General features: G+C 32.5%; 1 protein-coding gene across 1 annotated transcript in view; it reads left to right on the forward strand.

Moving 5' to 3' along the window:
* The window catches only part of LOC130647974 (U11/U12 small nuclear ribonucleoprotein 25 kDa protein-like), a 35,297-nt gene extending 19,855 nt beyond the window's left edge, over window positions 1-15,442 (forward strand). The window contains exons 2-4 of the mRNA XM_057453988.1: window positions 9,608-9,713; window positions 12,998-13,072; window positions 14,720-15,442. Of these exons, the coding sequence (XP_057309971.1) occupies window positions 9,608-9,713; window positions 12,998-13,072; window positions 14,720-14,777 (239 nt within the window). The 3' untranslated portion in view covers window positions 14,778-15,442. The remainder of the gene's footprint in view (window positions 1-9,607; window positions 9,714-12,997; window positions 13,073-14,719) is intronic.
* The last annotated feature ends 164 nt before the right edge of the window (window positions 15,443-15,606 follow it).

Here is a 15,606-nt window from a genome sequence, read left to right on the forward strand (position 1 = left end):
CTTAGTTTCATTAGGATCAGTCAAAATTCATCTATATACTGCATAATTTTCTTTTTATACAAAACAATTTTGACTCTTTTTTCAAATTTTGTGTTGTGTTACTTGTACTTCTTTTTAATCCTCTCCATCTTCGATGATTATACAGTGAAATTAGACTGAAGTTTCTTGATTTTTTAAAATGATTCAATGTCGTTATAAAAAGCCCAACGACCGTCTTTTTTTAACAACTGTCGATAAACTGGCTTTTTGCATTTACATAATTTTTGGTAATTGGTCAATGCCTTGATAACAATATTTGTCTTTTTAATTCTTTTCGAAGGCCATTTATTGATAATATTCAAATGCCTAACTTAACTCTCAAGCAATGAAATTCTCCCAGATACTTCCTGCAGGTTGATTGCTTCTGCCTCGTGTAATTCCTCTCCAGAATTAATATCTGCTAATGATGAAGTTGAATTGAGATAGGTAGGCGAAGTGAAAGCATTCATGGCACTTAAAGATAATGATCAAATTTTGTAAAAACACCTTCTTTTATCTTGGATGCTTTATAGTAGAGCTTTGTTGCTTTTCAGTTTTTCTTACAGTCACATATTTTAACTGGTGCCTACTATTAGGGATAGCCAATTCATTTTTTTGCCCGATGAAGGATAACTCAGTGAAGAAAAGGAACAGGATTTTCTGAAGCTAGTTCACTATCGACGAAATGTACTGAACAGACTCTCTGCTATGCTCCAACAGTCCATAACTTATTCCGTTCCCTAGGGCTGCAAGATATTAATGCCTTCCACTTGTCTCTCATAACACATTTGTTTGCAGATTTAAATGTAGACAATATATGAAAAAGTGTAGAGTTTATAAGTAAAGAGGAAAAGTGCAAAGGAGAGGGGGTCATCCAGTAGGGTTTCCTGATTAAGAGGAGGTAAAATGTTGCTCTCTTTAACAAACCAGGACAGCATACAAAATAAAATATATGAGAAAAAGTAGCGCTAACGTGAACGTGAACTAGTGGCTTAATATTTACCTTTTTTTTCACAAGGCAACATCTTTATAAATACCTTTTTAAAGAGGTCTTGAGTTGTACGGATTTTTGGTAATCCAATGGTGGATGTGAACTAGTGGCTTAATATTTACCTTTCTCTCGCCTAAAACAGTGTCCTCCTCGACGGATACTTAGCTATACTAATGCGTGAGTCTGCATTTTTTTTGGTAAAATAAACATAACTAAAATTTCGCCTTTATGGCTTTCACACAAACGCCATGGAACCATGATAAGCACTTGTTGCAACCAATTCAATTGTAAGCGTCTCAAACTCACTCTTATCTCTCCATTCAACTGTATACCTTAAATTTTTTGTGATGTCGTTTTTGTTTTGACCTGAAAAAGACTTCTCAGTTCCAGGAAATATATTTGGTTTGCGTCCGTTTCCATAGTCCTGGAATAAGTAGGTCAGCCTGCCTCCAAAAGTGGGATTTTTTTGGACTCAATATGAATCGAAAAACCAATTTCTTGAGGGTTGTTTATGTCAGGGAATAAAAATTTGCATGAAAAAAAAAATTTGGATGACAATTAAGTGTTTACACAGTCGTTAACAGTTTAAAATAAAAAATACTTCATAAAATAACAATTTCAAAAAGAATCCATTAACACGTAGTCATAAAAATCTAATGTTAAATAATGTTTAAAGTTTAAAGTAAAAAGTTATTTGTGACCTTCCAGATGAAAATTAAGTTTCAAAGATTTCCCCCCAATATTGTGTGTGTACAACTAAATCCTAAAAGAACAATAAAATCTAGTCAGCAGATTGCAATAAATACTTATTCAGATCTTTAAACCAATCACATTTTCCATGGGTGCTCCACTGTATTCCAAAAAGGTCGTTTTCAATATCTATATGATTATACGGCTAAATCATTCACAACCAGTTCCAATTTCAATCTACCTTATCGACCAGTTCAATGGATATAAAAATGTAAAGTTTAAATTAGCATTTCTATTCCTACTGTAACATAATTCCATTTGTTTCACTGCTTTAAAAAGATCATCCGAGTAAGATATTCTGCGATGAATGTTTATGAAATCTTTGTGACTCCAAATACTTAAAGCATCGTAAAGGTTGTTGCTGTGAGTTAATATTTTAAAAGTTGTCCTTTTGTTTAGCAAAAGTGTTAGGTAGATGAAAACAGTGACCTTGCTGTGCAAACGTCTTATTTACATTCTCATAAACACCATCTATCACCCAATGCATTTTTCCACTCCTGCTGGTTATTTTTTTGTGTACCCTTCATATATAGATATATTTACAGGTATGGACCCACCATAAGGTTTTGATATAAACACATCACTTGAATTTGAAGCAACACAGACATTTACCTTGTATTGAAATTGTTCCTTGGTCATGAATATAAATAATTTGTGTAAGGACTGCTGTTGATCCATGATGTTAAAATTGAACTGACAAGACTGTGGAATATATCAAACCAATCAGCTAAATCATGCTTTAAAAGATTAAGATGCAATCTTGTGAAAATAAGTAAAAATTCACTTTTACTTTACAACCAGGACTTCTTAATTGTTTTGAAGGTTTTCTTGCAGCTCTCGCCTGCCTTTGGCATAAGTAGAAATCATGTCATCTAGTTCGGTGGAGTCAATGTTTGTTTGAAGTATTTTTTCACACCAAGATGGAAGATTTCTAAATTGGAATTCCTTTATTATGTTATGCAACTGTATGACTGACTCTTTGTTTGTTGACTAAAAAACTGATCTATTGAATATTATTAAAGCTTTATATGTGTTAACGTAATGTGGATCCACTTGAAATCTCCTCATGTGATGATGTTGGATCCTATAACATATTTCAAAACGACATGCCTGCCAAGCAGAAGCTGAATCAAGTTGAATGTAAAATAACATCCTGTACCAGTACTGAATAGAACATTTCAATTACATCACAAAAATACATCTTTGATGTCTGTTATATGTTAATGGAAGCATAAGTTGGTATGTGGAAGTAGATACACTTTTTCTTATTAATTTGTGAGAAATTAAAGTGGATTACTTTATTATCACATGTAAATATACTTCCTGAGGTTCTCAATTGTTTTGTTGAGTTGATATTTCTATCTGTTGCACTTTGTAACATAATTTTTTTGAGGGTAAAGAGAGAGAGAGAGATCAGAGCATGTTTGTTATCATTTTACAACTCTTAACATGAAATCAGCTTCTTTATAGACACCAGTAGGTATCTTTATTTCATAACACTTCTTACTTCAAGAAGTGCCTTCACGTCTTATGTTTTTTTATGTTTTTTTTTTTGCAACGCTATCGAACTATTTACTGGTTTCATGTTTTGTTTTGTTATTCTAAATGACACATAATACAGATCTGCGTCCTATCTCATTAAAAATTCAATTAAACATCCTCCAACTACTGGGTTATCCCGAAATTCTTGACAATGTGAAAATAATAAATTAACTGTGGCAAATATGAATGAATATATTTTTAGTAGCTCTAAAAAAAACTGAAACTAACGTAAAAATGCATTACACATGAATAAAAGCTACCTCTCTTTTTCTGCAACTTTAGATTCGAACACTGGTAACTGGTATCTTTCTTACTGTGTTATAGTTCGAAGTTGCAACTATCAATTCATATCAGGATATAGGCTTTTCTTTTGCCTTATACACAACACTGCTTAATACTACTATTTTTTCACTTTTGTAATTACATTTACTTTTTTTGTCAGTCACGTACAAGAAACTTAAATCATGCTTAACAGTTCGCAAATGTAAACATGGCGTTGATGATGAAATTTTCAGTCACTCTATATACAGGAAAAATTATTTTGCTGAGCTGTTGACCTATTTTTTATAGTCAGACACACTGTTGCTCCTGTAAACCCATGCGTGTGCAATTTGAGTAAGGGTCACTGGCACGGTAATAGGTTACCTGTAAACCCATGTGCGTGTGATTAGAGTGAGGGTCACTGGCACGGTATTAGGGTACCTGTAAACCCATGTGTGTGATTAGAGTGAGGGTCACTGGCACGGTATTAATTTGCCTGTAAACCCATGTGTGTCCATGATTAGAGTGAGGGTCACTGGCACGGTATTAGCTTACCTGTAAACCCAATTTGTTTGTGATTAGAGTGAGGGTCACTGGCATGGTATTAGGTTACCTGTAAACCCATGTGTGTGTAAATAGAGTGAGGGTCACTGGCACGGTATTAGGTTACCTGTAAACCCATGTGTGTGATTAGAGTGAGGGTCACTGGCACGGTATTAATTTGCCTGTAAACCCATGTGTGTCCATGATTAGAGTGAGGGTCACTGGCACGGTATTAGCTTAACTGTAAACCCATGAGTGTGGGATTAGAGTGAGGGTCACTGGCACGGTATTAGCTTACCTGTAAACCCATGTGTGTGATTAGATAGAGGTTCACTGACAGAATAGGACCTTTTTTTAAACGTATAAACCTTTTTCTCTGCAAGCGATATGAAAACTTAAAAATAATAAATTGCGAAAGTTTCTCTTGCAAAAAATTCTCTGATAACAGTAGTTTTGAGGTCACTGGTGCATATTAGTTCGCTTGCAAACCTGCACATTAAGTGTTGTTGTTTTTCGTTTTTTCAGACAAAAATTGTGTACTGAGTGGCTGAACTGAAATGCTAGAATGTATTGTTTGTCAATAACTAAAACACTGAATAATCAAAATAAACATTTTCATTGTTTAAACATTTTAATAAGTTAAAACATATTTTCCAAGATTATTTAAGACTTTTACTAAGTGATTTTAATCTTTTCAAAGGGATTGAACAATATTTTTTAACTGGAATTTGTTAAATTCAGATAGAGCTCTTTGCAACTAAGTACTTCCTGTGATTGTAAAGAGTTGCTCACACTTTTTTTTGCAAACATCCATATTAACATATCTCCAAGCATATTTTCTTTCCATAATGGTGCTTTTTAAGGTCAATTCTCAGGTCCACTAACTGGAAAATTTGTGCTTATGGTAAAGGTTGGTTACATTAGTTATTATACAAAAGAAACATTGTGTTCAAAATCTTCTTCTCTTTCTACATCGTCACTGTTTTTGCATATGCTTTGTCAGATTTTTGTACCAGGTGGTATTGGAATTCTTTTGTTATCACTTCCATAGGTGGAAAGTGAAAGAATTGAACATCCATGTCTGTTTTGCTATGTTGTTTTAATGTTGATGCTTTAGTATTGCATTTCGTTAGTTTTTGTTTGCCACCTCCACTTGACGCCTTCTTTGTATGATTTTTTTTCTAATAAGTTGGATTGCTGAAAGAAATAGAAATGCAGCATAGTCAGGGAATTGAAAACCACAATGCTTGCTCTCCCCCCTTTAATTAGCCTGAACAGCAAAGGATACATATAAAACAAATAATCTTGTATTTACCTGCAGTAGATTGGTCTTTTGATTTTCGTCAAGATGATTTATTCTCATTGAGAACTTTTTTGATAGCATTTACAATGGTACTCATCCAAATCATGTCTTAATTAATTCTTCAACCTTATCCAGTCGACTATCTCCTATACGAGTTGATGAATTCCTATCAGTGAATGAAAAACAAATTTGGTCCAACATAGGAATTTCTAAATGCTGTTTGGTATAAAATTTTGACCCACCAACTAACTGAAATTCATAATCCATCTAGAAGAAACCACTTCTTGATCTTGCGCGGCGTAAATAAAATTGATATTCCCCGCGGTTCTTTGTTATTATAAAAAAATATGAAAGTATTACTTTCCATAACATTGAAAAAGTGCAACCATATCATCACTCATCGCATATATATCAACACTTTAGCAGTATCTTTACTCTCTGTATTTCTGTATAAGGAGAGGATCTCCTTTGGAGTATCACAAATATATATTATATTAGTTATTAGTATATATTATTATTATTAGTTAGTTAAAAAAGCATCGGAATAGTTCCTGGAAAATTAATTCCCGTAAGGTAGATAATTAAATCAATCAATAAATAAATTTTTTTTTGCAATACTTTTCTTTTTAGGGATTGATACACCTGTTTTAACGTGTCCCGGCTTTTTGACGCCCCAATAATTGGGAGCAAAAACTACAATCCTTCATAATGCATCCAATTAGATACATATACAACTTGTCCATTGCTTGTCCACCTTTTGTCTTCAATTTCTTTAAACGCTCCTGTCGAAGTTGGGTCCTCAAACTGTTAATGATTTTATTGAAGCAATGGTATATAAATTGCTATGGTTGAATAGACGATTTACTTCACATTTCGTTTGGAATGGTCCTAAAGACACAGGTTCTCCCCTAGCATATCTATTAGGTTAGATACATCTTCTTCACTCCAGTCTTTAGCAGTTTTGTCTTCTTTTCCTTATGTTTTTTGTCCTTTTTTCTTTGTGCTCATCTTCTTTGTCGCTCCTTTCATCGGCTTCTGCTTGAGTACCTTTGATGGTTTTCTTTTCTTTTCTACCTTTTTTCTTGTCAGCAGTCGGCTTTTTCATTTCTTTTTACCTCTTTCTCTTTTTTCTGCTGGTGTATCTTAAAAGCTACAACTGCTTGTTGTTCCTCATTCTCACTGGAAGAATCTCTTTTACACTATACAGTATAAAATATTGCTAACCACTCTTCTAAATCACTTATCACTCACTCTCAATGAAAGTATCAACGAATTAACAGTTCGAACGTTTGACGTTCAAAAAAAGAAAAAAAAACATTCGAAAGTCGAAGTGTTTGAAAAACTCGATCAACCATCAAATTTTCCCATTTTTATGAAAATCGTATATGTTGGAACATATGAAACATATATCAAACAACCGATCAAACATTCCATCGAACATCAGAAAATGACGAGGTTTGATGAAATGTTTAAACGGTTTGAACCAGCCTAAAATCTATAGGTTTTTGCAATTGCACCCTGTGATATTCTGACATCTTAATTCACAATCATAATGCAGTAAAACTGTTTTGTCTATCTATACCAAGAAGTATTACCCAGGGTTAAAAGTATTGACCAAGCTTGCAAGCTCAATACGCCAAGGGTAATATCTATGGATTTATAATTATCAACAATTTTTGATGATGGAATGGATGTAGCCTTTTTTAATAATTTAAAAAGTACGTTTTTTACCACGGTTGTTCGAACCGATTAGGTCTGACGTGTTCTCGCTTTTTACTGGAAGGCGTTTGGTATGATTTTAAACTTTGGATGTTTTTGTAACCACTTAATTGAGAAACATGAATTGGATGGATGTCGTTGTTAAGAAGAGTTGATGTAGCTGTTTTACTGGCAAAGTGATTCAAAATTTCAGATTTAATACAACTTAATTTTTATGTCTGTAAGTATGCAGCTAGCTATGTTTTAACGATACTCAGGCAATTTTTTTTTTTTGTTTACATTTATAGCTACCATCATGGTTGCTATGAGGTTAAAAGTTATACTGCCCATAGTTAAGGTTTTTTAGCCAATCGGCGCTGGGGATATCATGTATAAAACGGTTAAAATAGCTAACAGTTAAGAAAAACTAATATAAAATCACAAAGTTTAAAAATAAATAAGATAAACTTCTGGAATAATAATTAAAACTTCAATATTTTTTTTCCCTTTTATTTGTATATTTACTTATTTTTCTCCGTTTTTTATGATTTTGTGATTTTTCTTCCTTTCGTTTTTATCCTTGATAATTTTTTAATATTTTTTACAAATACATAAATTTTAATTACTACAGGACGCATATTGATAACAGGTTTTTTCCATTAATTGTAAATATTTCTGAAACTGTATAAACATTGTTAAATAAATAAAAAAATGAAAAACAAAGTTCATGAAAACAATACTACAGGGTGACCACTCCTCCTTAAATTCCATAAATAACCTTAGAGAAATAAAATCTCCTTAAAAGTACTTAAATATACTTAAAAAATTGAAATTTTTTCTCCTTAATTTCTCCTTGGAAATGTATTCATGGATTGTTCATCACCACTTACCTAAAATCCTATACTTTCTATCTTTCAGGGCATAATTTTATGTATAATTTGTATAATATATATAATTTTCTTATCATAGAACATAGTATGTGACATTAAAGATAGAAAACTAAAATTGGTTTTCTCCTTTAATTATCCTTATTTTTTTATTCTCGTTCGCAGCAAAATATCCTTAAAAAATGTCAATTTGTCTCTTCCTTACTTTTGTTCTCATTTTGTTAGTGGTCACCCTGACACAATGCCATCTTATTTGGTTCATTTCTTGTTGGCTTTGCAGATGAATCCTTTTCTTTGTTGAATGATTTCTGAAAAAAAAAATTAGACATTTTTTGTGCGAGGTTTAAGGAAGTTTTTTTAATCACTTTAACGGGACTAAAATAATTTTTTCATTCGTATATTTCATTTTTTGTAACCTAAATTTTAAACTGCATTTGTTGCTTGTTTAGCCTCATAGCCATCTCTTCTTCCACTTTTTATGTTAACACGCTTTCTTTATTCCTGGAAAAGCTTTTAAAAAGATTTTAAAAAACAATGATAACTGTGTGATTTTAAAATAAATGATTCCGGTGTGATTTTAAAATCAATGATACCTGGTGTGATTTTAAAATCAATGTTACCAGTGTGATTTTAAAATCAATGATACCAGTGTGATTTTAAAATCAATGATACCGGTGTGATTTTGAAATAAATGATACCAGTGTGATTTTAAAATCAATGATACCGGTGTGATTTTAAAATCAATTTTAAACTCAATGATACCGGTGTGATTTTAAAATCAATGATACCGATGTGATTTTAAAATCAATGATACCGGTGTGATTTTAAAATCAATGATAGTGGTGTGATTTTGAAATACATGATACCGGTGTGATTTTAAAATCAGTGATACCGATGTGATTTTAAAATCAATGATACTGGTGTGATTTTAAAATCAATTTTAAAATCAATGATACCGGTGTGATTTTAAAATCAATAATACCGGTGTAATTTTAAAATCAATGATACCGGTGTGATTTTAAAATCAATGATACCGGTGTGATTTTAAAATCAATGATACCAGTACGTTGGATTCACTATTGCTTTTTCAGAGATAAAATCCAACAAAACCTCACACAAACCTTTTGGCATTCAGATTCACTTCAGCCGAAGCAAACTGTATTCATATTGTATAATGTCAGTTATTGTGAAGTTGTAATTTACAAGCGTACCTGAATAATAACAACAAATATAATAACTGGTCGGGTCAAAGTCGATAAAAAACTCTTTGAAAATCGGAGACAACAGGCGGAACAAATTTATTTCCTTTTGTATGTTCCTTAATTTCTGCTTTAAATTAATATACCACATCCTTTTTTCAAGGATCTTTGACATCAAATTTGGGTTTTTTTTGAAACAAAGAAAATGTTAATAAATGTCACCACATGTCAACTTAATTTCCACATTTCATGTGGCGATCGGAGTTTATGGGACTGTGACTGTTACGATGTAAATTTTATTTTAAAGACAATTTTTTGTCTGGTAAAGTTTTTTGTTTTTAAAGTACTGATCGAAACATTTCACTTCGCGCACTTTAATGCTGTTTTATTTGATTTTTTACCGTCCTCTTTTTAGCTATCATAGTCAAGCAGAAAACCACAGTTGCTGAGTTACGACTAAACATTCAACGAACTCTTGGTCGAAAAATTCAAGAAGAAAATGGATTAACTTGTCTGAGTTGGTATGGTCAATATATAAATTTTGCGGGACTTAATTTCTGCCTTCAAAAGAAATCAAATTAATAACTATTAAAATGTAAAATGAAATTCTTTAAGCAACTGCGAAGTGGAAAATAGGGTCCTTACTCATTGAAAAGTGCTATGGTTCTAAAATTTGGTACTCCCATGGTTTTTAAGGTGAGGAATCAGAAAATGAAGTCGAAATTAGTGTAGAATGAACAGATCTTTAGTTTTTGTTAATAATTAAAACACAAAAGTTAGGAAAATCCTTTGACCGCAGATATCTGGCAAAGCGTAAATCATACAAACTTAAAATTCTCTCCAGATAATCTTATATGTTTAGTGTGTTGTATAGAAAAAAAAATAAAAAAATGCATTATTCCTGCTTTGTGAAATATTCACCTAGGGAGTGGGCACAAGGAATTTCAATGTTTCTTTACTAAATAATTGATTTTTTTCGTCTGAAAGTACCATTCTCTGTTTTAAAGTACTGGAGTTACTCTAAAGTCAAAGTAAGAGAGAAGGGGTAAGGGAACCTGTTTTTATTACATATCAACAGCTAAAAATAGAAATGTCAAAACGTTTCAGATTTTTGTGTCTGTAATTAGATATAGCCTTCCAGAACTTCCTGTTATGTCAGGTGTATCAATAGGTACAACACATTTATCATCACATTGTGGCCAAAAGTATGTAGGTGAAGGGAACTTAGGGTGAAAAAATTTCACTGTCGTCTGATTTTCCCCAACATCTTGAACATTTGCAATGCATGTTCTAACATCGATATACTTGCATACAATATAACTCCTAATATGAACTGGTTCTTTTACTTTACGACACAAAAATCAATGCAAATTCAGGATCACTAGACACTCTGCACCGATTTGGTAGCTGGTAGTGAAAGGTTCTTGTTCCTGGAGTTGTTTTTGTATGTTAGTAACGATGCTTTACATGTTCCCGTTGCTGTTGAATTGACTGAGTTTGAATAAAAATAGTTGTGATGCCTTGAACCTCCTCCTGCCAAAATTTGACCATAACTAAGGTAGTTAAGATTGGGTCATGTGATAGATACAAGCTTTGCTAATGCAACATTTGATACAGTATGTTTTTTGCAATTTTTGTATTGTCTTGTACAACCATCTGAAAAGTAATGTATCTTTTTAACCTCTAATGGAAAAAGTAAATTCATAAAATTATTGGTCTGGTGGATCACCTTGTACACCATGTCAAATCATCTGCTTTTTGTTGGGTAGTTGCAGTGATTAATGGTTCATCCTCACTGTCCAGTTTATTTTCACAAACTCGTTTTAGCAATTCTAGTTTTTATGTTAGCGTGTTTTTCTTCGAAACAATTTCTTACCTGTTTGACCTTTTTCCTTATGGTAAGAAAAAGCATGACAACGGGGGTTTTTCACAGGTGATACATCAATCTCTGTCAAAGTGGAATTTAACAATCTCGTTGGTTTTTCTGACAAGTAAGATGATTCAATTTGTGTAACCTGTCAACCTGTTCTTCAGTTTGTTCATCCTGTGACAGCACAGTCTCCTCACCACAACTTCTCTTGTCTTTTTCACAACAAGAATTCTGCATGCTGGGCAAAGTTTAAAAACTGGTATTGCATGGATGCCATTCTTCTGCAGTAATTTTGCTTCATCGAGTAAAACCTCTTATAAGCAACCTAATTTGAATTATTTTTTTATTAACTGACTTTTATTTTATATTTTGAAATAGTACTTTTATAAAAACTAACTACAAACATTACTTTTCTTTTTATTTTATCATTAGCATGTTGCTTTGCAGGATTGCAACAACTATTCTTTTTAGCAGAAAATCATTTCAAATAAACTTCTCTGTGATGTAAACACACAGTCCCTGCTCTGTCATTGATACCAGTTCGCCAATGTATAAGTTCTTTTTCAAATGAGAAAGATTCTCCAATAAAACGGTTTTAATCTCTTTACAAAAACTGTTTGTGAAAAACTCGAATAAATTTTATGGCAATGAAACATTATATTACTTGCCACGACTGATACAACTCTGAAATTAAGTTTGTGAATGCAAAAAGCTTTCAACTAGCATCTTCCAAAAGAAACATGCTATTCTAAACCATTGCAAATTTGAAGTACATGATATTGACACGTAACTGAATGATATGTTTGTTGAAAAAGAGTGCTATACAACATTCTAATTTTATATCATTTTTTTTTCAAATATCTACATTGTGTAAATCATATTACCACTCGTAACTAGAATTATTTTTTCTTACTATACTAAAACAATTTCGTCATTTTTTTGCTATGCAACACACTAACGTAAAGATTATCAGGAAAGATTTTCAAGTTTGTATGATTTACGCTTTTCCAGGTATATGTGGTCAAAGGATAGGCTAGAAAAACGTGGCTGATTTTCCTAACTTTTGTGTTAAACTGACAGTAACTAAAGATCTGTTTATTTTATACTAATTTTGACTTCATTTTCTGACTCTTCTCATTAAAAACTAAGGGGGTACCAAATTATAGATCTGTATATAATTATATATGATGAATAATTAAAAGAAAAACCTGCTGATTTCTGTTCTACAAGAAAGTATCGATTATATGAGACGGGTTGAAAACAGGTTTGCTTGCATGTCTAGCCAGCTGGGCATTCTCAACACAGGCCAGCTTGCTTAAACCAACTTTGTCATGTAATAGCTTATCCCGGAACAGAAACGGCGCAGAAATGAGTTGGCGCATGCGAAGTAGCCTAAAATAATGAAAAATAGTAGAGCTGGTAGCCCAGTAGGAGTCCAGACAAGACACCAGTGACCTTGTAAAGGCCTGAAAGTTTTTTTCCACAAATCTTCGGACCAGCAGCTAACGCCCTAAACCCACCATTTATTAGTTTCTGAGCCAATTCTTCTTTTCTAGTTTGTCTCACAGATCTTAAAAGCAACTGCTTTCGAATAAGTTTTTTAGAAACCATAAAATTTATTACATCAGAACATGTTTTCTTGCACGGGAAGTCTGTGATAAATAGCGGTTCCAATAGTACCAAACATGTTTCGCTCGCCTCCAGGTTCGACGAGCAGACTAATAAAGTTTGAAAATAAAAGGGATATCATAAACATAATTTCAAACGGAAAAATGTTGACAAGCGTACTTAGCCTGTTTTCAAAAATTTATTTTGTATATACAGTGTATTTACTGGGTTTAGAGAACGATTTCTTCCCTGCATTCGGAATAAGCACTGGAGAGTACCAATCAAATCATTTTTTACATTTAAGGCAGCACTTTTTTTTCATTTTAGGCAGCACTTTTGGAAGACATACTGGTTAGTGCACAACAATGAGAAACTTTCTGATGATAGAAAGAGTTTAAAAGAGTATGTCATTTGTAAATGTTTGAACTCTTATCACTGGTTAACCTTACTTTCCTTGTTCATAAATATGCTGATGTATGTTATAAAAAATATTTAAGTCTTTTCGGTTGTATTTGTATGCCAGAGTTAACAGTTGCTTTCAAACCAAGCCAAAACCTCGCGATAAAATATTTTTTTAAGTTTTAAGAGCAGTCTTGCACATTTACTAACTAGTAACTAGTCTATGATACTTTTTAAAGCAGTGTAGCAACAAGAATCCACTCTTAAATATATACACTTAATATATGACTAGCTGGATCTAAATAACTATACTATTTTTGTTATGGGGAATTTTAAAAAGTTAACGTTTTTTATTAGATTTTGTAGAGCCTAAAAAAGTTCTTTGCGTGAATAGAGTTTCCATGAGGCAAGAGTTTTGGCTTATGCAGCCTTTCTACAAGAAGAAGCAGCAAATAAAAGTTAAACATATTTTTATCTTAATGAATAATATCCAACATGAACCTAATGTTAACTTCTTAATCCTATCGAAAATGAGAGTGCAAGCGGTTAAATTAGAATATTAACATCAATCATATAAAACTTGTGAATATTATGGTCGAGGAGACCTTATTAGATTCTCTCTACATTTTGTTCGTCATTCAACATTTAATGCCGGCGCTTTGCTTTCTTACGTAATACTGGAGTTTCATTATATTTACTATTTAATACTATATTAACTGTTTTATATATTAAACTGAGCCGAGGTGTTATAACCTTAAACACACCCGAACTTTCTTGTGTATATTAATGTGTCACAGTTCAAACTGAGTTCATTTGCTGTTTTGTCCCCATTTGCTTGTGTGCACTGGGTATTTCATCTAATTTATGAACAACATAGCTCCTAGTTCTATTGATAAATTGGGAGATCTATGAATAAGAAATCTGAAGAATAGAGTAATGCTTTTACTTTTCCCCTTATTGGTAATTTTAATACATCAGCCTCGTTTTTTATTTGGTACTATCGACTAGGTGACGACCATTAGGATTGACAAATAATTAAGGCTGCAATTTATTTCGGGATTAGAAAGTACGACAGTGCCCCTTATTACTTTGCATTTTCTTTAATTTAGGCAAGTGAGAGTTTTACTTCGTCGGTAGTCAAGTAAAATAACATTTTTACGACGGCCGACAGTTTGCAACCTAGTTTACACGGGCCGTAGGTTAACTGCATATGTTGATCAGATTACTCTGCCCAAGTTTCATTTCGGGTTTTCTTCGTAAACTGATAAAGGCTCATTAGCTGAGACTTCAGACATATAATAACTGCTTAAAGGTTATTGTTATGTGAACACCACCTAAACTGCTACCTGCGATATTATATACATTCGCGATGTTTTACGAAAAAAATTGGCAACCACCTGAAAAGACAGAATTCTTACTAGCCATGGAAAAAATTTTCCTTGTGCCATTTGTGTAAAAGTTTTGAGAGCTTCAGTAACAAAAAAATAATCAAATGCATTGAATTCTTGTTCATGTTGGCTACTGCAGTGGAAACATTTTTTAACTAAATTAACAATTGACATTATTTAATATAAAAATGTCGTAGTGTGTCCGTAGCTTCACAATAGCATGTGCATCTAAGTGAAATAACCTTTTATTTTTCTTGTTTAGTTACGGGATTAAAGATAAATCAGAAATAACTTTCCTAAAAAGGCTGAGACGAACTTAGAAAATAACGTCACTGAATGATGATGTTATCGAGAATCGAGACATCGAAAAACATCGGGTAGCATTCGTGTCATACACATACGACACTATTAAACGGACTTTCCAGTGTAACAATGTGTGAAGAAGGAAGAAGTTGTACATGTAAACTTAGAACTATCTTCAGAATTTGCAAGTGTATTTAAGGCTTAGTGATGATTACAATGGCAGGTTTATAACATATACGTGTAGTTAGTTCGAATACATTTCCAACAAAAAGAACACGGTAACTTAACTCACCCATTTTTCTAATTTCTTTGGATAACTCGAACTTTTTGCTTGAGAAAAGAAAGTCAAAGACTAGATAAATGTCAGATACTTCTGTTTAGCTAATATAAGTGGACTTCGTTTACTTAAGTCTAACTATCTTACTCGGTCGCTTAGAAATTTGGCAATCATTTTTCTACTAAATAAAAGAAAGAGAACTAATAAAGAGAGAAATACGTTTAAGAATATTTGGATCCTTTCCATAGATTATTATTATGGAAATCACTGAATGTTTTTAGGGGGTAGAAGCATGTAAAGTCCAAATGCGATGTAAATTTTCTAAAAAGTGCCAGCACCTTTTTTTATATTATTGTAGTCGTGTAATGTAAATATAAACAATGTAGCTTTTCTAAATTACAAAAATATCGAAACATCGTGATTTTTAAAATTGAACCATGAGATCGTCAACATCTGGAAGGGCTTTTTCCGCTATAGTGGCGCAGCGAAATTCATATAAGTAATTTTTCTATATAGGCACCATATATCACAATTGTGGTTACGGCATTGCAAGCCAGTGGTTGGGTCTC

The sequence above is a fragment of the Hydractinia symbiolongicarpus genome, chromosome 6, assembly GCF_029227915.1.
Source record: "Hydractinia symbiolongicarpus strain clone_291-10 chromosome 6, HSymV2.1, whole genome shotgun sequence".
NCBI classification, from domain to species: domain Eukaryota; kingdom Metazoa; phylum Cnidaria; class Hydrozoa; order Anthoathecata; family Hydractiniidae; genus Hydractinia; species Hydractinia symbiolongicarpus.